The sequence below is a fragment of the Aplidium turbinatum genome, chromosome 7 (genome assembly GCF_918807975.1).
Source record: "Aplidium turbinatum chromosome 7, kaAplTurb1.1, whole genome shotgun sequence".
NCBI lineage: Eukaryota > Metazoa > Chordata > Ascidiacea > Aplousobranchia > Polyclinidae > Aplidium > Aplidium turbinatum.
Genome location: NC_137478.1, coordinates 7,167,853 through 7,190,695, shown reverse-complemented (window position 1 = coordinate 7,190,695; position 22,843 = coordinate 7,167,853). Strand labels below are relative to the sequence as shown.

The window sequence follows — 22,843 nt, the reverse complement described above, 5'->3', positions numbered from 1 at the left end:
AGTATTAGTTTAAGTGACACCAAGTCCCATCTATAAGTATATATGCAGTCTCCACTGGTTTTGGAGATCAGTATTAGACGTTTGCTTATATATATAACATTTCTGTCGGATACTTACGCGCTGTCGCACATAATTTGTGAGTGAAATCTGTTTGTGAATGACATTTATGTGTTATTAGGTTATGATAATACATTATAATGCATTTGTATAATTTCGGCAATTTGTCCATTCGGCATTTAGTCCTTTCGGCAATTAGTCCTTTCGGCAAAATGAGTTTCGGCAAAATGTCCATTCGGCAAAATGTCTTTCGGCAAAATGGGTTTCGGCAAAATGTCTTTCGGCAAAATGTCCGGGTACCATCTTGGGTCCATTGCTGTTCATAATCTACATTAATGATTTGCCTTTTGGTTTAAAGAATCCGATTAAACTGTTTGCTGATCATACTGAGATGTGCAATAGAATTTAAGACTATTCTGATTTGAAAGTCTTACAAACGGACTTCTGACTGATCCTCTCACAAAATGGTCAAAATGATGGAAACAAAAGTTTCATCCCGACAAGTGCTTCTTTCTCAGAGTTGGAAAAGAGCATCAACACAAGCAATTACACTACTGTATGGTTACAGAAAGTGGAGAAAAAGTTATTTTAAAAAGTGTGAGTGAGGAAAAGGATCTTGGTGTGATATTTGATAACAATGTATCCTTCTCATATTGACAAGATAGTATGTATCATATATGTCAAATCGTATCATTGGTATCATAAAGAAAATCTTCACTCTTTTTTAACCTATCCAGAATAGGCTGCAAAAACTTGGTCTGTTCAGTACAGTTTATTGTTTTGCTGGCGATAAACAAACAAAAAGTACATACAAATTGAGTGTCTATCAGCACAACAGGATGGCAACGAAAGACCTGTAAGGTCATCTAAGTCAGCTGCCACCCTAGCCTCTGCTTACCATTGAATACAGAAAATTCTGATGTGACCTTTTTAAAACATTCAAATAATTGTAGGCATGGGTTGTATGATGTCGATGTCAAGAATTTATTCTCACTGGATCTGAAAAACATCGCTACAAGAGCCTTAAGGCCTTAAGCTGGAAAAGCCAAGGTTCAAGTCAAGAAAATTTGGTAATTTTTTATACTTACCAGGTAATTAATGAAAGGAACAGTCTCCCTGAATGTGTAGTAGCTTCACCAAGTGTATAATATGTTTGTTTAAGGCTTCGTTCGATACATTTTTACAAAAACGAGATATTGTGTACACCCACAATGTTTCTAATTTTCATGTTGTGTTTTGTGTAAGCTTATCACAGTAAGTTTTGTTTCCAATAATTTTAACGTTATTTTCTATGGGTGTCCGACGTTTTCTTCGTAAACAGTTCTTTATAAAACAATTCTTTGTAAGCAATTCTTCGTAAACAATTCTTTGTAAAACAATTCTTCCCAAAGCATTTCTTCGTGCATGCAATTGAGATTTGATGTATATATATGAAGACATGCTTTACGAAGCATTGTTTTACGGATTTCATTTCACCAACAACTGTTTACGAACAATTGTTTTACGAACAACTGTTTACGAACAATTTGCCTATAACCTTTTCTATGTATACTGTTCATTGTCGCCAATATCTAATAATGTACTATTTATTGTTGTTATTGTGTACTGTGTAGCCTACTGTTATTGTTACTGACACTAGTGTTCAATTACACTGTTAACATTAGGCATACCAGCAGTCACTGCCTGGTTGATGCATAGGTACCAATCCAATATTGTTTTAGTTCGATAACAAATTTTTGGTAGCCTATTGTTGTGTGTCTTTTTACCTTCTCACACTGATATTACATAGCTGTTTACTTTTGCGTCACTGTTGATATTGCTGTTAACTTCAATATTGTTATTATCCTATCTTCATTAGTTTGTTTACTGTATGGGATTGAGAGATGAATAGGCACCCTGCTTTGCAACATTGCATATATTATTATTGTTTTTAAAATATTCTGTTTATCTAAACAAAATCTGATTTAAATTAAAAAAGCATGATTGTTTTCCAACCTGCTTGTACATTTGTTCTTTTGCATGAAAGAGGGAAACATTGCAACAGACCACCGGAAATTTTGTAAAAAAGAAGTCTTGAATAGGTTTGAGGTTATGAGGAGTCTTGAGTAGGTTAGAGGAATGCAGCACTTTATCGATATCAATTAAAGGCTTGTTGTTTATAAATACCAAAACTAAAATGTTAACACAATTGCAATTAATGTAGCAGGAATAATAGAGTTAGTACTGCAAGTTTGAATTGTTTCCTGTTGAAGTATTTTTTTAAGTATATATCCTATGTGCAGTCAAAACAGTGGCTTATACCTAAATGTTTATGAAGACATCGTTCGATTGCACATAGCTGTATCTTGGTAAGACACCCAAAGGCATGCCAAAAATGAAACAGCTAACGCGATGACTGTGTTCAGTGTGTTGTCTTTTCCTGCTTCAAGGTGTATGCTGTTTTGAATTCTCAATTATGTACAGTACCGTAGTGTAAATTGTGTGTTATCACAACTGTCACAAAAGGAAATGATTAGTGTTATTTAAACTCAGTTAGAAGACCCGTGTTTCAATTGAAAAAGTGACTCTGTGTAAATGCAATGGAATTATAAAGCACTGCACCATAAAAAAGGAAAGAAGAAAAAGATGGGTATGTGCTGCGTATAACACAATTTTACTAACTTGATTTTTCAGATGATATCATTGGGATAGAACAGCCTATTTGGCAACACTGTGCCACTTTAACTTTCTCTCTGATATCAACTGCAAAGTGAAACACCACGTTCCATTGTTGGAGTTGCAAAACACTTTTGCATAAAACTGCTATATGGATGGCACAACAGATATAGATACTTCCTAAGTTAAAAGCTATGTTGCAAATTGCTGTGAATACAAAGTAAGAACTGTTGACTTGAAGATAGCTCCTAGCATTGACTGGAAGAAATTATTTTATGTTTTGTGCATATGATGTCCCAGTTTATTTATAAAACTAGTGCATTTCATAAGGTCAATTGTGTTTCATCTGTTTTGTTACACTGTAAGTACAAGTACCATTAGCCAGCCACCTGATCAATGGTCATGATTTGGCCAGCTAGCTGTAGTTTGATAGGCTAACCTTTGCTCCAGAGTGTTTGGTGACACTAAAAAAGTTTAGTCCTGAGAAATAAAGCAAACTCAAGAGGTTTCCTTCCACAGATTTCCACTCGCACGATGGATATATTAACTAAACATTTGCTTTTAGATGATCCAGTTCAACTCAAGGAAGAGCTTGTCCAGGATGGGAGCACAAGTTATGTCCCTTCGCATGTTGCCACCATCAGTGTTATTGAAGATTCAGATGATCTTCATCTTGGTGCTGAAGGTATGTTGTTTTACCAAATTCAGGTTATCACCACATTTAGGTAATTTCATTTTTTCGACATCTTAAATAGCTTTCCTTTTAATTTTTGTTGACGCAGTTCCCATTATCTTTGTTCTTTGCAGGCACTACCAACAATGAACCATACATCTTTGTATCTATGCATATGTTTCTACAGACAACTTTCTCTCGTACCTCTTTAATCTTTAGTAGTTTTTTTTACTCACTACAGTTGCCACATTTTCTGTCCTCTCATCACTTAATAATTGAATATAACCTGTGTACAGAACACCAATGCCATCTTCACCACATTCCATTTTTGTGATTTTCACTTCACCTTGTTTCTGCATTATACAACAGCATCAGTCTTGCTGCTACACCATAAATCTTCGTTTTCTGCATAGAACATGTTTCTAATTTTCTTCAAAAATAGGATAAATCACCTCTACAATACATCCAATTTTCCACATCTTCCTTGTTCCATAAATTTCATGCATTTTCACGATATGCTTAGTTTAATTTTGGTCCTGAAACTTGATTTGTTTGTGAAATCTTTCAAATCCTTTTTTTTGACTATTGAAATCATGTAATCATGTTGACTTGGGTTTTATTTGTGTGTTACAATTACTGATCTATAGGCTACCGGTACTCTACTTAGTTAGAAGTGATTTAAATAAGTCTATGTTAATATAAATACCATGTTTTTGTTTTGAGTAGGTTTTATTTGGCCTCTTTCTGCTTGCACTTTATCTCCATCTATTGTATTTTGCAAGTTTAAGTGTGCAGTGATGGGACTTGAAGGATAGAATTTGAAATGAAGTATTCGAGAGATGATGACAGTAGAAAGCATCAATGAGTTTGTTAGAAGCCACTGTTTGCGATGGTATGGGCATGTGGAACGTATGTCAGTTCAGTTGTTTTTATTTGGCAAATAAGGCGCCAGTGATGACAAATAAGATTTCTGTCCGGTGAAAGAAAGCGGGAAGACCGAAAAAGAAGATGGCTAGAGTTGGTGAGACTGAGACATCAGTGCAAGGAACCTAAACAGAATCAACCTAACAACAGAGAAGCATGGCGAAAGGGCTGCAAAGAATGGCGAACCCCGACGAGCGGGGATAAACGCCAGGTCTCATTTACTGAAGAAGGGACAAACGGATGATGATGAGTGGTGTGACTATAAATATTTTAGACCAGTGATTTTCAACCTTTTGGTGGAACGGAACACAATGAAACATTCCAAAAGCTCGAGGAATCCTGTTCAATAATTTAATTGCCTTATGCAAAAAACATCGTTTGATTAATAAAATTAAATTACAATACTCATTACTCATGTTCAGATTTATTTATGTACAATAAAAGTACAAACTGTAAAATATTACATTTTATTCTCAAAAAAAAATTCAGTGAGAAACTTGAGCCTGGTGTTTCTTGCACAAGTCTTTAATATTGGGTCGTGTGTTTGACAGACACACACGAAGTTCATCTTCCACAGACAGCAATGGTGCTCGCCTCTTTAATTATATTTAAACGATATGCATATAATAATAAAATAGACTCTCGGATTTGAATGTAAACTTGCGGAACCCCTAGACTTACTGGCGGAACCCTGGTTGAAAACCACTGGTTTAGACAGTTGATGTGTAAACTTTTTGTGCCAATAACTTCTCAAGAATTTAAGTTTTTCTTTACGTTACAGCTACTTCATTTGATTGTGCAAACTCGAATCAAGCAACATTATCTCAGCTGCAAATTCCAATCACTGTCAACTCTGAAAAGTAAGCATCAGTTTGAAAGTTGTTTAATGTAATATACCTTGATACCACAACAGTATTTTGTCTAACTAGAAACAACATAGTTTGTAAATTTTTATTCTCTCATGGTAACTTTGCATTCGGTGGTTGATTTTTTATTTGCCATTACTTTTCACCATAGATACATTGGCATCTTTTAACCTCAGCCAATAATTTGATGCCCAATTTGACGAATTATAAATGATAGACATGCATAGGCCAAACAAAATTTCCAAAAATGCAAGCAAATGTCTTTGTTTTACGTTTGACACAAGCTGTAATGTCTTCACTTCTAGAACCATAATGCAAATGTTCAATAAAAGGGATCAATAGTCATAGAAACGTTCAATGTTTTGTGGTAGTTATGACTTTTAAAAACGTAAATACCGCTGTGGTATAACACTAAATAAACACGGAAATATTGCAAGAGGAAGCGAAACATCGTTTGTTTCGCTAAGCTAAACTACTCTATGATTGGTCAGTGGTCACCTGCAATGTCACTTGTAACTCATGGCCAATGAGAAAGAACATAATAACACATGACAACGTGCGGTTACGTAAGAACAAACTGTTATCTAACCTTTATCTTATACAATCAAACTTGGGCTATTTTTGACTAAAGCTGAGAATCAACGGACGGAAGGGTTTAAAAAAATTCTTTCTGAAAGTTGAATATCAAAGTATCACGGACGTTGCAATATCAGATTGTTTATAATGGCATCTTTTTGAATCGAAAGTCATTTTTAAGAAAAATACTCCAATCGCATTCAGTTGAACTTAAATTGGCACTTTTGCCACAATATACAAGTATGTGATGTTTATTGACATGTGTTCCTTTATCTTCATCTTTGAATTCTATGTTCGCGTCAAAGTTTATTGATCTTTATGGCTGGGTACTTTCTGTCGCATGCAATTTCACCTCGCTTGACTAACAAGAGAAAAAATGGTCAACAACTGTGAGCCAAATTTTGGAGACATTAAGAACCACACAGAGTTCGAACAAAATTTGATGTTTCAAAACGTGCCCTTGTTGAGCAAATGAACAAAAATTAAATGTTGAGCAAATGTTTTAAGCGTGTTCTTGCAGTTGCAATCGCTGCACTGTCGAGCACCAACGGTTGAGTTCTTTGCGCTGTTGTGAATGTGTGGTTAGATAATTGACTTTTTGAATCGACGACGCATTGCAAAATATCTTTTTAGAGATGTGTACAATTGCTTTGTATCTTTGTTCAAAATTTTTTAAGTGCTTATGCTTTTAACATTCAACACAGTTTCATTAGATTGTTTGCAAGATATCGCTTATTCGGTTATCGCATTGGTGCTGTTGCGAAACTAATGTGATTTGTTTTCTTGTTGCATATCTCGACATATTGCTGCACTGGTAATCGCAGAGCTTGAAAGTGTTAATTAAACAAACTCGTAGTCCTGAGGTCCTTTGCGGCTAAATTAAACTTTTTGCAGCCCAACGAAGAAAGGTAACACGGAGTTTACACCAATGTGAAACAATGCTACGCTAAAACTACATAAAATGCCGTAGTATTATTGTAATAATATCACAGTTTCCGATTTTGTAAATTCGTAGAGAACTTAAATGAATTTAGTAAAGGCAGATATAATCTCAAACAAGTATGGAATTCTGACTTGGTTTTGCATTTTATTGCACTATAACTAGATATGTAATTTCGTTTCTCGCTCAGAAGCCTTATTGTCTGGCACTCAATAGAAAATGCAAGCTATTTTTTCATTGGTAGCACGCGTGTATCACGCGGCTATGCATAATCTACACTGTTTTTAAGCTTTGTTGAATTTAATGACAAAAAATGACAGACAGATATTGCCAGACTACTCAAGCGCAATATTATTGTATGTGTTCAAATGCTTCGGACGTAGTATAGACATCAAATATCTTTTATTTCTATTTATTTAGTTCTCGAGGTTGCCTGGTAGAAGACAACCTTTATTATCGTTACAGAGTTCACACATTTACTTTAAATGAATATTAAATATTATACAAACGAATTTATTTTCACACGAATCAGTCCAATCGTAAACAGCTAAAAATCGATTTCTAGCAGCTAGATCATCTTCAGTTAAGCCGAGTCGTTCATATCAAGCATTGTTGTTGGTTTGACACCTGTTAGAAGATATTTCATTTTATTGATTACTTTAAATGATTCTTCTTTTATTGGGTCTAAGAGAAGTTTTAGTAAAATTTCCAGGTACTGCTTTGAAGTAGCCTGCCGAAGATCGCTATGTGAATGTTTTTGGTATAATCTCTAATTCTATTCAAGTCAAGCTTATTAATAGTAGTTCCGCATATAATAGTAAATGTATGACAATAATGTAATTTCAGCTGCGGTTCAAAACGGCGAAAGTTTTCAAGCCGTGGACTTATTGTGATGAAAGAAATCAATTCCTCATTTGAGTCCACTGACACGAACAGAACGTATTCTTCAATATCCAGGTGACCTGACAGATTCTCACAGCAAGTTTAAGCTTAAGACTTTCCTTAACATCTAGCTGTTGTTCTCCAGTACGTTTTGACTCGCAAAACTATAGCTGTAAAGCTGTTAACAAACCAAATGCACATTTGTGACACGACCTTGCAACTTTTTTGTTGCGCTTATAAAATTTGCAATGTCTGTTGCAGAATACAGAGTGCATTTATTCTTAAATAAATAATTACCCATACTCACATTCTGAATATCGATATTCTGCGCAATTTGCTGCGTGCAGTACGTGGACAAACTTATTGTATGTCAAATGGTTTGTTATTATTTGTATGTCTTAGTGTGGTGGACTTGCTCCAAGCAAGGGAGTGTGATGCGGACGACATGTTAACTGGTTTGGGCTTTGATTTCGCTTCGGAATGTCTTGACAGGAGAGATGTAAGTTTTCATTACATTTTGTAACAGGGCAATTCTGTTTCTCCATTTATAATTAGCTCCGATTTGTCCTTACTTAACACAAAGGCCATGCTTGACATCACTGCTTGAAAACATTACTTGGTTTCTTTTTAGATATTATCTCGATTTGAACCGTCCCCGATGCCCACCGATGAACCCAACACAGCTGCGGACGGATATTTCCTAGAAAATGGTAACAGTCCAGATTTCTACAACCGTGATGTTCTAGAGTAGATGGAATGTCACAACTAGGCCTGTTTAAAACGACTTTTATCATATTCGAAAATAATGTATCATAGCGATCATCTATATGCTCATGCCTCGCCAATGTAATTTCGATTTTGAACTGTAGGTTAAATTTACTTTACATCTCTTTGATATGATAGTTTTGAGAATCCAAATTGCCAAACTGTGATTACTGAATTTCAAATCACTGCTAAACTCCTAATTTTACCTTAAAAAATGACTTGTCCTTATTACCAGTGTGGCCAGACGCTTTTCGGATTTTCAGCACAAGTGCCAAAATCTAGTCTATTAGTTGTATGGTAACAATACCACAATGGTGGCTCAAAACCACACTAAATATACAGAAAAACTATATTAACTACAGTTCTACTCAAACTATCAACGTATACCAACGATTCTGGCTACTGATAGATAGGTAGATCGGCCTCCAGCCAAATTTGAAGCTGCACGTTGGCATGGCCTGTGTAGTGTGTATAAAGGTTGCCAGTTGCCACGCTATATAACTGTTCCATTGCAGCAAATTTGTTCTGTCGCTTCTATCATTCTGAGGTTTGTATATCATGTAATAACGTTTTCGCTATAGCTAATTGCAGTGACTAGATCTGTTCCTCTTCTCATTGGTGAACATTTTTATTAAACAGATGAAATTCCACGTCACCCCACCCAACCTGAATACCACCTGAGCATTTCTAAAGCCAAGGAATGGCTGGACCTGCATCACACTGAAGACCATGCAGCTAAAAGCGATAGCAGCTTGCCCAGCAAGGTAGGGCATTAAAAGTAGCACGGTGTAGCATTTGGTTTAAATAGTATCGTGAAGTGATATAATAGTTTTATCAAAAAAAAATTTGCAAAACTAATTTTGTTGTTGACATGGCTTCATTACAGGAGTGAGTGTGTTCAGGCTTCCAAATTTTCATGTTATATTTTAAATCAAGATATTAATATTTTTTGATTTATTTGCTTTAAGTATTGCTTGTTGAAGCACTTGGTTTTGTTAGAGTTCCATTGGAGCCCTACTGCGTTTTGACTGCACGCGTAGGGGGTTTATTTGCCTCATTGTTTTCATGGTAAAATGAAACCAATCTATTTTTACTTACCTCTTCATTTTGTGTTATTGCCGCAGCATCGAGTAACGATAACGGACCAACCTACCCCTGTACCGGTGAAACGTCATCCTCTACTCAGAACCAAGTCGCACAAAAAGTTCCCAAAGTCTCGGCCATCATCTTTCGAGCTTTTGCTTCCAAGCCTTGAAGAGGAAGATGGCAACCTAGAAGGTTAATTTCTTTATTTTTTACAATCACTGAAAAGAGATATATATGTAAAGCTCTGGCCACTACTTCGGCTTGCTTTGCTTTTATCACCTGGCTCAAGCCAAAGTTATCATGCACAAGTATATTTCTAGACATTGACAATTGACATATTAATATATAAATGTTTGTTGACGTTGGAAAACAGATATTTGTTTATCTTTGACATTAAAGATGTCTTTTGACGCAGTAAAGTAATGTCTTGATTAATGTAGCTTTTCTACGGGTTGGGTGCTGTTTCAAGAAGGCGGTAGCGTTTGCTACTTCGTACTTTTTTTCAAAAGCTAATTCAAAGGGGTTTTCCATTATTTTACCTTTTTCGGTACCGTACTAATCATTTTAACAGGTTTTTGATAAAACAACCCAAAAGTGCTTTCAAAAATACTGTAGTCTACAGCATTTTGTATTTATAAGTAACTTGGTACACTCACAGCAGCCTACTTTTGAAGTGTTTTTAATTTTTTATTGCATCCTAGTCTTATCAACATGTCTGTTTGTAGCTAAAATTACTTGTATCAAAGAAATAGCAGAGAATATCACACTAAATTGATACAGTTAACTTTGCAGTAAAGTTTAACTACACAAGAGCGGCTTTATGTGTATTCAGTGCGTTTGTCTTTTTCAATAACATTTTTTTCTTGGATGTATTTGTCTCTGAAAGTAAAAGCTTTTTACGCTTATTTTTTATAACGTGAAATCAATGTATTCTTTGAGCTGCGTGTTACTAAAAATATATGTGAAACACATAGCCCACATCTTGTTTTGTATGGGACTGTAATTTAGTTGTTGTCTAACTTTTCTCAGCACCACAGGGGAAATGACTATGTGTTATCACTAATGTTACCGGAGTATGCACATTTTGCTTATGATGGCAACTCTGTCAAAACAAAACATATTTATTATTATTTATGTCTATTGGCTTTTGGCTTCATACAACCACCAGCAGTTACTTGAACATAACTCGACACCCGTTGATCAGATTGGAATGTTGTTGGTGAAAAACTTTTGAAACGCTTGAGCGCCTTTATCTTGAGCTACGTCATCTAATTTGTGTTTGCCACCACGTGCTATTGGTGCTATGTCAGGGTTTGTGGAAGTTGTTCTTGGGTCTGTGGACAAACTGTGGTGGTTGCTGTTTCAGAAGCGCCAGCAATTAAGAAAATAAAAACTAAATAACGTAGGGTCGTAGATGAAGAACAGTTTCACGCTTCGACACTGTACTTTCTCGTGGATCTTTTTTTCGGGTGCAGTAATTTTAGTGCAAACGGTAATTTAATTTTCTAGGTGGAATGTTTCCTCGAAGCAAAAGCTGCGATGCAACAACAGAACCGTGCTCATCCATCCGTGAAAGTTCATTGGATCGTACAACCGTGGTTGCGCAATCTCCAGAGGAAAATCCCATCTCTGCGACTGACGATGTCAAACAGCAGGTGATAAGTCAGCTTGATGACATGATAATGTTCAATTCTCTTGTGTCATCACCATTTTTATTCACAATGGATCAGGTATCCTCATGGCCTTCAATCCAAACGGCTAACGACGAAATATGCTCATGCAATATACCTGCTTCACTTTCGCTTGTTCAATTCACTTTAAAAATCCATTACGCTTATCGCAGGCGCCTAACCTAGAGTATTTTTCTAAACCTTATTCTTTCCCAATGGATCTGGATGAAAAAATCAAGGTAAAAAACGAAAATTTTGTAAGTAGCCCAGACGATGTGTGTGCAAAAAGCAAGATGGCTACTCTAGTGCACCGATAGAGCTTATCAGTTTTTCATTACCAATGCTGCAACAGCATCACAAGCGACGCAGGGGTAACTAATTTGTGAGATCTTTGGGAGGGAGACATATTTCAGTTTTCTAGGTGATGACAACGAAAGTTGTGGGTTTAAACACACAGGAGTTGCTGTTCAAGCTTCTATATACATTCATACAAGTTGCAAGATTTTTTTAGCGCACATACTGTATTTAGTGATATCCATACCTGTAACAGGAATTATCTTACAGTTTTTTTTTCTCCCCGGAATGATCATCATAGTTATACGGCTGATTGAACACTATAATGAGTCTGCTTTGAAATTGACACCAACCAAAAGTTTAAAATCTTACAGGACTGATTGAACCAGTATATCACATACATACTTTACAGTCCATGTGTTTCTTTCCAACTAAAAGTTGTTATTACTTTTCATACGTTGATAATACGTTGCTGACATCATACGAACATTGAATTATTTTTCGGTTTTAAAACACAAAGTAGATGGGTCCCACTTTTTATTCATGTAGCTAGTATTTTTGCATAAAACTTTGACAAAATTCTTGATCTATGACAGTGGTTCTTAACCGGGGGGGCGCGAGCTCTACAACAATTTCAATTTTTTTTAATTACTTTAATGTCGTAGGACCTATGCTGTTTGTCATATTTTGTATTTTATTGTATTTATTTGTATTTATCTGCGAAGCATTGAATACTCTCAACTTTTAGTTTCAAGGGAAAAACATCAACATCATTCAGCATCATGACATCATTCGAACTTTTATAGCTAAACTTCACCTCTGGAAGAGTCGAATTGAACAAGGAAATCCAGCGAGCTTCAGTAACTTGGATTCTGCTCTCAAAGATGGTAACTTTGAGTCTGAGTTGAAGAAGCAAATAGAAATCCACCTTAATGAATTGAAAGCGGAGTTCATCAAATACTTTCCAGATCTGGATGAGAAGCGTGAAACCTGGAAGTTCATCAGAAACCCGTTTCAATGCAAAGTAGTTGATATTTTCGAAGAAGGACAAGAGGAGTTTCTTGAGATGAAGTTCAACTCCACAGCTAAAGAAGACTTCAAAGAACTGGAACTTGAGACGTTCTGGGCCAATTACCTTCCTGTTTACCCTCTTATCGCAACTCGGGCTCTTCCAATTCTAACAATGTTTGTTTGTTTATCTTGATCCTGCATTGCGGGAAAGCGGACTTGAGCGCTATGCATCGGTGGACGCCTTCCGACGTACACCTGACCCACGCTGCAGCCGACGGCAATGTCTGTTTCCGGTTGTCTACTTTACTTATGACTTAAATTTGGTACTACCCATTACTCGAAATCGATCACTGAGTATAGGCAATTATCGTAAAGTTTCTTGTCCAGAGAAACAACAGCAAGTGCGGGTGGCTGGAGTCGAACGTTTTGCAGGCTCTCGACTGTGAGCCCAACGCGCTAACCACTCGGCCACTGCTGCCACGTATCTTTGTGAAGCTGCATTTTCTGCTCTCGTTGCTATCAAGACCAAGTACAGAAACAGGTTGAGAGCTGAAGGAGACTTACGTTGTTCACTCTTTGGAGTTAAATTTCGCATTAAAAATCTAGTCGCTAAGAAGCAGTGTCAAGTATCTCACTGAGTGATGTGTACGATAAACAGACAAAAATGGAATTTTTTTGGTATGATACTTATTTAAAATTTAGGGGGGCGCGAGGCTCATGACCATTATAGAAGGGGGGCTTGATAGAAAAAAGGTTAAGAACCACTGATCTATGAGATCCAACCACATTTTACGCCTTTGGACTCAACCCCAGTCAGATCTATCAATTACATAATGTGCAAAACCATCAGTGGTCTTCTTAATCCAACCAACTTGTTTTTGTGAAATGACGTTGTATCAGCGAGGTTGTGTGATTGCCATCGGAATTGAAAGCGTTAAACGCATCAGAGGAATCTGCTTTAACAAATGCTATCATGAGTGTGAGGTACTGGAAGTCCGATTTATAACGCAGTTCAGTTCAACGTACTTTATCGTCGCTGTAAAAGAAGAATACTGAACACTGTTAGGCTTCTTTTTCTAAAAGTGGACAATACGTCAATGCAATGGCATACTGGTCTTGTTACCAGTTAACGAACTACCAACCCAAGCAGCAAATCAGTCGCTTTTACGTCTATCGCTTTTACGTCTAACGTCTATCGACGTTAAATCAATGTAAAAAACGACTGATTTGCAGTCTGGGACACTTCACATGGAGTCATTTACGTAGAAATATTATGCTCATTTGGCATGATGTACTCAGCAAGCAAATCAAACCGTTTTAACGTCTACAAACGATGAATCAGCAAAAAACAACTGACTTGCTGCATTAGCAAGGGTTCTTTCATTATCTTCTTGGGAACAAGACGTAAACTACAATTTCAATGAAAAATTACTTGTACTTCATATAGCACTCATTGTGAGTGAAAGAAAATTTCATGACTGTTCACGATAGAGATATCAGATATATACTTTGATGAAAACCTCAGAATGTTGCAATAATGTCAAATATAGTGGTCAGTTTAAACTTGCATGGGATTCGAAAAGCTTGCTTACTTTGTTTTCAAAAAGTATTTGCAAAGTTGGGATTGGTCAGCGGGCGATAATATCATCTTCGAAAAACTTTCATCAATTATTGAAATCTTGAGAACATTGTGTGGTGTTTTACTGTTTACATACGTAGGGACTAAAACTTTCGTCGATAATTGCATTTTCATCCGAATATATGCCATTCCGACACTGGGTACATTGCTTTACGTTGTTTTTACGTGATTATTCATTGAAATGTTATAAAGTCGTTGTCACTATCTTACGCTGAAGATGTTGCTATCAACACTCAGAGCACATGAATATTCTATTTCCAAACAGGATAAGCTTCGGATAGATGGATCGAATTTTCTTGATCCTTTCGTCTCATCGTCGCTGGTTAAAAATCAAGTGGAGTCTTTCGAGCTGGAAGAAATTAACAGGTAAAAGTGAAAAAAGTTATTTGTTTGCGGTGACATCATTGTTGATGACCGATTTCAAATCCCAAGAAAGGGAATATGATGAAATGCCTATCCCTACGGTTTTCAATCATTTAAAAATGAACTGTGGTTTGATGCGTCCTCAATAACGAACGAAATAAAACAGTTGCAATGAAGCTGGTTGCTAGTGCTACGCTTATTCTAACTGTATGCCTTGCGATGTACAAAGCAGTGATCAACTTTGGCTCCTGCGTTTCTAGTTTTGTAAAGTAAGTTTCCTTAATTGATGAAATGTCGGAATTAACCGAAACAAAGAACGACGTGTCGAAATGTGTGGTGAGTTGATTTAACAGATATTTTATGAAACAGCTTTGTCGGTGTCTTGGGCTATTTGGTTCAAGAATAATGCGTTGTGTTCCGATCCGCTCTTTGTTCATGATTTTCGCCTAGCCTGTGCCCACTACTGATCACAATGTTCAATTCTGTTCATGTTTTGATGTTGTTTTAATTAAACAGACGAAGTTTGGTGTTCCTTATTTTGATCTAAGCTGAACAACAATTTTTTTGCTTGTGTTTTGGTTTTTTCATGCGACATTCTTGAGGAGTCAGCCGTGTCAAATTGCGAAACTTTGTAGGGGAAGCATGCTATCAAATGTCAACATTGCTGGTCGGATTTGTTTATATTAGACCAATGCAATGGTTTTCGCATCAGACATTGTGTTGACAGTTTTTGTGGTGTGACTTCTTCTTTCACTACAATTAAAAAATTCCACGTGAATTTGGCCATTTTCGGTTGAACGTAGTTGGTTGCGGCTTCAGTGCAATTTTTGTTGGCATTGCTTGGCTATTTGTGCAAGGAAAGCAGACTTTGGTGAATTTAAAACTTGTCTAAAAACTTTCTTTTTTACTGGGTCATTATTAGTGATTTGACAAATAACTTTTGTTTCCTGTTGTTATATACAAAGCCTGGGAACAAGGTTTTTACTCTGAATGCGGCGCTATTCGCTGTTATTATATGTGACTGAAGTGTCAGTAGCATACATATGTGAATGACTCCTTCCACTTCAGACTTCAAAAAATTGTAGGAAATCTGTTTTGTACATTGGTCCATAAGTAGCATGTTGCCTTTTCATGGTAATTTTTGACTAAAGATTTTGCAGCTTATGCTCGAATACGTGCAGTATTTTTACGCATAAGTTAAACCTTTTCGTTTTACCCTACACTTGAGCAGCTGCACAATTTGCCTGTCTGTTATTAAGGAACAAGTCATGCAAAACCAAAAAAAAATGAAATAATTACTTTTCACATACATATAGGCTACACAAGTTAAAATTAAAGAGTCGTTGCACTTTTCCTTAATCAGGATTGCGTCAGATTTCATTTATTCTTACTCGTCATATCTCAAGTAGTTGTAGGTTTAAATACAGTAGACGGGTAGGCAAAAGAGCCAATCTTCCTGCCCACTCACCTCACACGCAATTAGTGTCTTACTAATACGCAGACGCAATCAACCACTAGGTGTTGAACCAGGGTCATTTTGAGTGGCAAACGGACCCACCATTCGCCTCGCAGTCGACTTAAAATTACTTTATTTACGCTGTTGAGCGAAGTAAAAACATTTACATAGCAACAGCATTAGTGGGGGAAAACCACCGGTAAAAAAAAAACGACATGTTGGATTGTTGGTATCCCCACATGACTTGTAAAATGCATCCATTGTAATTGGTTACGAGAAATGCTTATCTTTTGAAATGGTGTGTGCGTGAGAAATGGTAGGTATCAATAAAGTTGCGAATGTTTCTAAATTGCTTGGGATTAGGAATGTTTTTTTTTTCACGTTATTGCAGTCTTTATATTTCATCAGCAACAACGGAGATGGACTTGACCTCTCAGTGGTTCTGACACCAGAGAGTCCCAAAACTGAGCAACCTCGGTCGCTTGATCGACGTTTGCCGGGAAATCAAGCCTCGGAACACGGTAGCGACGATAATGAATCTTCCAGTGGCTTTGAAGAGGAGGATACTAGCAACATGGTGCCAGTGCCTAACATTGAAAAGATTGTGAATACGGACGAGAAAGTAAAAACCCAGCCATCTACAAAGTGTTTTCAGGTTTGTTTTTCTTAATCTGGACTGTTATACTGCCACAACTATGCTGAGAGGTCAAAAAACATTTTTTTGCAAATGTTGCTATATCTGCTACCTGGCAATTTTTTATATTCATCACTCTGCTCGAAAAAATGTGCATGCTCATTCTGAAAATATCTACTTTTGAAGTTTAATCCTGATTTTTTCTCACTGTTTGATGCTTTAAATCAGCGTTTCTCAAAGTGGGCGAAATCGCCCCCCTGGGGGCGATTTCGAGAGCCAGGGGGGCGAAAAAATCAAAGGGGGCGATCGGGGGGCGAAAACACTTGAAGGGGGCGAATTTAGCAAACCACCAATAACAGTCCAACGCACAAACCATTTACTGCAAATAGATGAATCCAACTTGGCCGACAATGTATCGCTGCTGTTGCTTGGATATGTGCATTTTGTTCATAATATGAAAACAAGAAGAAATGATTTTTGCGCTCAGTCTTACAGATATTCGGGCATCAAGCATCTTTAATGCAGTGAAAAACTTCTACGAAGAGAAAAGGGATTACACTGAAGAATATTCTACAATGCTCAACTGATGGTGCTCCGGCAATGGTTGGAAAGCATCGAGGGTTCATTGTACTGATGAAAAGAGCAATTCCTGGACTTATTGCAATGCATTGTGCAATGCAAACTTCGCTTTGCAGATCTCGTGGACATGTCCTACATGTTCCAAACTGGGTGGTACAACCATTTTTGACCGAATCTACAGGCATAGCCTACTGTAGAAGTGGAACTTCAAGAGCAGTTCATTGATTTGCAAACAGATGATGAGTCAAGAGTGATATTCAGAAATGATCGATACGATTTGTTTTGGTGCCAGGTTGCTGGCAAATATGAGCTTCTCTGGAAACAAGCTAGAATGTGGATTTTGTCGTTTCCTACTTCACATATGGTTGAAAAGGGATTTTCGGCTGTGACATTGATGCTTTCAAAGCAAAGAAATCGCTTGTTAGTTTATAAACGGGATGATCTTTGACTCTATCTTACGAAGATGTCGCCAAACATTTCAATACTTTGTAAAAGTCGCCAAGCTCATCCATCCCATTGACAGTGGCGCCGGCAGGGGGGGGGCAGGCGGGGCAGCTGCCCCCCCAATGTTTTGGGCATTATCTTTTTTTTTTTTTTTTATTAATATGATACATATTAATATTATTTTTTTAATATTTGGATCCCAACCTCAAGTAAGTCAACTCAAGTTGCAAGGGGGGGGGGGGGGGGGGAGGGGGGAGGTAAAAGCTCTCTCTTAAAAGAAAGTATGGAAAACCTTGATGACTAAATTGTACAGTAGATAAAAAGATTTTCTACAGAAGCAAAGATATAGACTTTTTAAAGTTTTAACTAACGTCACATTGATGTAGAAAAATAACAACCTGTTAAATTTTTGATACATCACACTCCCATGACTTCTTCCGCGCGCATTTTAGCATTGGTTGCTTGCAGTGATTCTTTCACTTAAACAAAACGTTTTGTTTCAGCAGTTTTGAGTTGTTCGATTCTTAAGTTGTAAAGGAGACTCAATTTCTCCAATATTTATCATTTATGTTTCTTCTTTAATCTCAGCAGAGTATAAAACTTGTAAAAGTTTTTCATCCATACGACGTCATGAATGAAATTATATCTCAAATCGGCGTAATGACGTAACATCATCTAAACATTTTACCGAATAATAAATTAACAAATTCGATCGTCAAAAGTGGTTTGGTGGTGGTAAATATTACGTAATGAAAAAAATGTGATAAGGTTGGAAGACATTACGTCATGTATTTTCAATACAAATATGAAGTTTAAAATTTATTCTTTTGTTCATAGTCGTAATTCACCTTCAAAGCGGTACTACAAAGAACAATTATCGATAAGGGGGGCATCAAGAATATGTCGACATAACTTTTAAGGTTTACGTCAGCTTCGTAGATCAGTAAAATATAAGGTTCTCATTATCGTGATTGTAAGCCGCGGTTTTTCTCTAAAAAATAGATTCCCGGGAAGCTAAACATTTTTTCCAGCCCTGGTCGAAAACAAGAGAAATTAAATAATATACCATTGTCTTGCACCAGTGGCGTAGCCAAGGGAGGGGGTTCGGGGGTTTCAACCCTTCAAATTGAATTTACGGATGTTAATACATTGTTTACAAGAAAAGTTTTAGCCTATGATGTAATTTGTCGTCAAACTGTGCAAGGATGCAAGCCATCTGCAACTGCTGAGATCGCTTGTTCGATCTAGATTAACATCTAAACAGCTATTCGTTATACAAAACTTGAATATATCAGAAATAACCTAAAGTAACTTCATTGTCTCAAAGCTTTTTGTTTGACACTCATCAAGATGTATGATCTCTATGACGTTACGTTTTCTAAACTTTGGGTTGACTTCAGAGCATAAAAGTTAGTGACTTACCGGAATAAGATCGTTTTTTGAATCAACCAAAGAGAAAATTGATAAATAAAAAAACTGTAATAATCTCGCAAAAAAAAAGCAATCAATCTATGTCTCTAAAACAAAGTTTGCCTAATTTTAAACCAAACTGTATTAAAAGAGCGAGTTTTGCCAATACCAAACATTCAAATATCTCAGTCTTGAATTAGCAACAAGAAAACATAGAGACTTAGCTTTATTTCCGAAAAATGCCGAAGATCCTTTTGCTATGCCACTGGACAGCACCATTTTACAGAAATATTCATACCCACAATTTTGTTGAAAATGCTCTCAGAATGCACCAAACGGAAAGTAATTTTTCAAAAATTTCTGGGGGAGGCCCCCCAGACCCCCCGCCGCTAAGTGTCGCCTTCGGCGAACACGCCATCGGGCTTCGCCCGCCGGCTGTCAACACCCCCCCTTTCAAAATTTTGGACTATGCTACTGTCTTGCACTGTCAATATTTTGCCCCCCCAATGTTGAAGGTCTGGCGGCGCCACTGCCCATTGAACATTATCATGTTACTGTCAGTTTCGTTGATTAAATTCCCAAAACTAAACTTCTCTATCACTCTATTATCAATGTTTATTTTATTTGACAGAATTAGGGGGGGGGCGAAATTTTATTTCAATAACGAAAAGGGGGCGATGGAGTAAAAAAGTTTGAGAAACACTGCTTTAAATAAACGGTTGACAGTTTGGCGTTTCCGCTTCTATTTGAAAGTAAATCTGAAATTATTTGTAATTTGTAAACTTGTCCATCCGCTGGGTGGCGCTGAATAGTGAGCTGATCTTGAATTGCGTCGATGAATATGTCGTCAAAACTTGTTTCATGGTCTCGCTTTTTTACTTCTAAAGCCAGTTGTTAGTCGACTTAACAACTTGAGCTGGACATCATTGCTAGGTAGTTTACTTATTGATTGCGAGATTTTAGTATTACCGTACAGTTTCTTCTAATTTCAGATGAAGTGTTCTTGTGGAAATACTGTCACTATTCCAAAATCCACCACAGATCTTATTTCACAAAGCAAAACGCTTTGCAGCTTTTCAGAGTGCAATAAACTCGACAAGGCGCGTCTTAGTCTTAATGAAGAATCAATTTCAGACGGTCGTTTTGAAGCATGGAATGCTTTTTCAACAAACTATATTCCAATCCGATGTCTTCGTCCGTCCCAAAGTTCTCACAAGACGCTTCACAAATGTATTATTACCACTCTGCCTATGAGCTGTGATAAACATAACGAGCTTGGAAAATGTCGTCGCCGATTTTTGGAGGAACCACGCAACAGAAAAGAATTGTCCAAGCGATGTGCCGTGTCTGGTGATACTACACGTGACTTTTGTGCTTCGTCATTGCAACTGATGCGTCACCGTGACGGATTTGCGTTACGTAAACGTAGGTCAGGCCAGTTTTACTATTGTGGGAGCTTGAGCGGTGCTGCAGAAAGTCAAACGGAATTTTTCGCTGAATTCCTCGGCGATCAATGCAAGGGTGAATCTCTTTCGCGTCAACAAAACTTCGACGGGAACTGTGAGAACTCGTCAAAGCGGACTGGTGACAAACGGATTTTTAAATCATTCTCGATCAGCGCCTTGCCCCCTATTTCCGAGACCCACTCCGATGTTCAAACCCCGAACGATACTAACACCTCACCCTTGCCGGAAAAACACAAATGTAATGAGGCGCAATGTACAACTTGTCACCGAACAAATGTTCAAGATGGCCGCCTGTTACGTCTTAAATTTGCTTCGAATCGTAATAAAAGCAACAGTGATACTGGCAAATCAGCAAGTTGGTATGCACAGTCACGATAACGGTGGCACAGTCACAATAATCTTTGAAAAATCCCCTAGAATTGAGACATGTGTCCTTTTCACGCTTGCTTTGAGCATAGCTATGATTGAAACTCTATATGCACTTATTGTTATTCAGAAAATCTTTTTTCAACGTTTGCAAACGTTAAATCATTGTGAAAAAATGGCTGATTTTCTTACTGTTACAAGCGTTTTGTCAAACTATTTTTTTCAAGTCACTTGCAACAACAACGTTATTTCATTTAATGACCAAACAGCGGTCAATTTAAGTGCTGCAAGTATTTATTACAAGTTATCTAAATGTACTACTACTGAATATTAGGATACATATTGCTATATTATTATAATGCTAAAGCTTTGGTAGAGAGTTTGCTTTGTTGAACCATAGAGAAATAAAACAAAGTAACTTCAGCGGGTTTAACATGATGTATTACATACACAAATATAACATAATTAAAATAAACTCAAACGTTTTCGACACGTACATGTGTCCTCATCAGGAAAGTGTCCTCATTCCTGATGAGGACACATGTACGTGTCGAAAACGTTTGAGTTTATTTTAATTATGTTATATTTGTGTATGTAATACATCATGTTAAACCCGCTGAAGTTACTTTGTTTTTGTTGTATTTCCAGACGTTTAATATAAAATAAACAATAATAATTGTAGCGATAGCCAATCAAGTGAGAAAACCATTTACCTCTTGTTACTTACTGACTTATGTGCACAAAAACAACTCAATATATATCAAGAAAGAAACGCAAAACAATCAACTAAGGAACGTGGTACAGAACGCTCAATTGATTACACGCGCAGTGCGGTGGTAATCAATTCCAACGTCTGTACCAGAAAACGCTGAACTGTGATTATGTAGTGACGCTGGTCACGAGTTACATATATTCAACGTAAATAAAATGACGACTATAACAGTTTTATTTCTCTATTACAATGCTGTAGTTTAAAACTACGTTTTGTTTATAACATGCAATGTTTAAAAATAGGCTAAACAATAAACATCTTTTTAAAATAATGGCTAAGTTGAAAAGCTTTTCATATGCTTGTACAATGTACATTATGTATGGGTCTTCTTCTTTTATTGTCGCACTTGATTCCAAGCATTGACTGCCTCTTGCATAAAAAGTTTCCAAGATTCTTTGTTGTTTGCTGTGTGTATTAGGTGTAGGTGTTGTTTTTTTGTTTTGTTTTTGGTTTAAGTAGTTTAATGGGTGTAATTTTCAAAAATAAGTTTCTGTGGTTTGGTACGTTTACTATTTAGCTCGTCAGTCAATTTCGTGGTGGAAAAAAATTGCAGCGTCTAGGAAAGACCATCACCTCAGTTAGTTGAGCTATTTTGGTTTGAGTTGCTTCGTTTGGTCATAGTAGGGTTAACCAGACAGCAAAACATTGAATCCATGGATAAATGACGAACTTTGCTGCCTGGGTAGTGTACAAAATACGAAAAAAAATCAAGAGCGCCCAAACAATACTTGCAATAGCAAATTAAACTTGGAAGAGTGTTGGACGTATTCCTCCTTATAGTCTTGTTAGTCTTTTTGTAGCTGTGTTTGCATATAATTTAGATTCATAAAAAATAACTTTGTTCGTACAAATGTTACCTATATTGAAGCACAATATATTGCAGCCTCTTACTTTACCTACGCTATTGATGCTTGTTTTTTGTTTATTTTCTCTGTAGATGCTTTTATTTACTGTTGCAAGATATCAGTTGTTGTAATACCCACCACTTGTGCTGTTTAGCTTCGTAATACACCCTTCATTGTGCTGTTTCCTCTTATTATATTTTCGTACTTTTCTATCTTAGTGCTGATGTAATGGAAAGATGTACTTACGTGCTCCTATTGCTTCAACTCACTTAAGGGCTGTCCAAATATCCCATAACGCCGTTTCCTTACTTAACTCACCAACCCAACATTACGGTTCTGTCAACTTCCTCCCTTTAGGTTGTTATGTGATACTTGAATAGTTTTTCATTCCACGTCAAAATGACGAAATAATAATATGGTGTTATTGCTTCAAAGCCGCACTTGCCTTGTATTGGTAGCATTATTGTATT

General features: G+C 36.8%; 1 protein-coding gene across 1 annotated transcript; it reads left to right on the top strand.

Moving 5' to 3' along the window:
- The first annotated feature begins 426 nt into the window (after positions 1-426).
- On the top strand, positions 427-21,176 carry LOC145774602 (uncharacterized). The gene is made up of 12 exons (XM_082585874.1): positions 427-2,686; positions 3,278-3,397; positions 5,091-5,169; positions 7,538-7,648; positions 7,976-8,072; positions 8,205-8,283; positions 8,978-9,102; positions 9,463-9,616; positions 10,934-11,079; positions 14,304-14,404; positions 16,266-16,512; positions 19,917-21,176. The coding sequence occupies exons 1-12, from the start codon at positions 2,632-2,634 to the stop codon at positions 20,766-20,768; spliced, it is 2,166 nt and encodes a 721-aa protein (XP_082442000.1). The 5' UTR covers positions 427-2,631; the 3' UTR covers positions 20,769-21,176.
- The last annotated feature ends 1,667 nt before the right edge of the window (positions 21,177-22,843 follow it).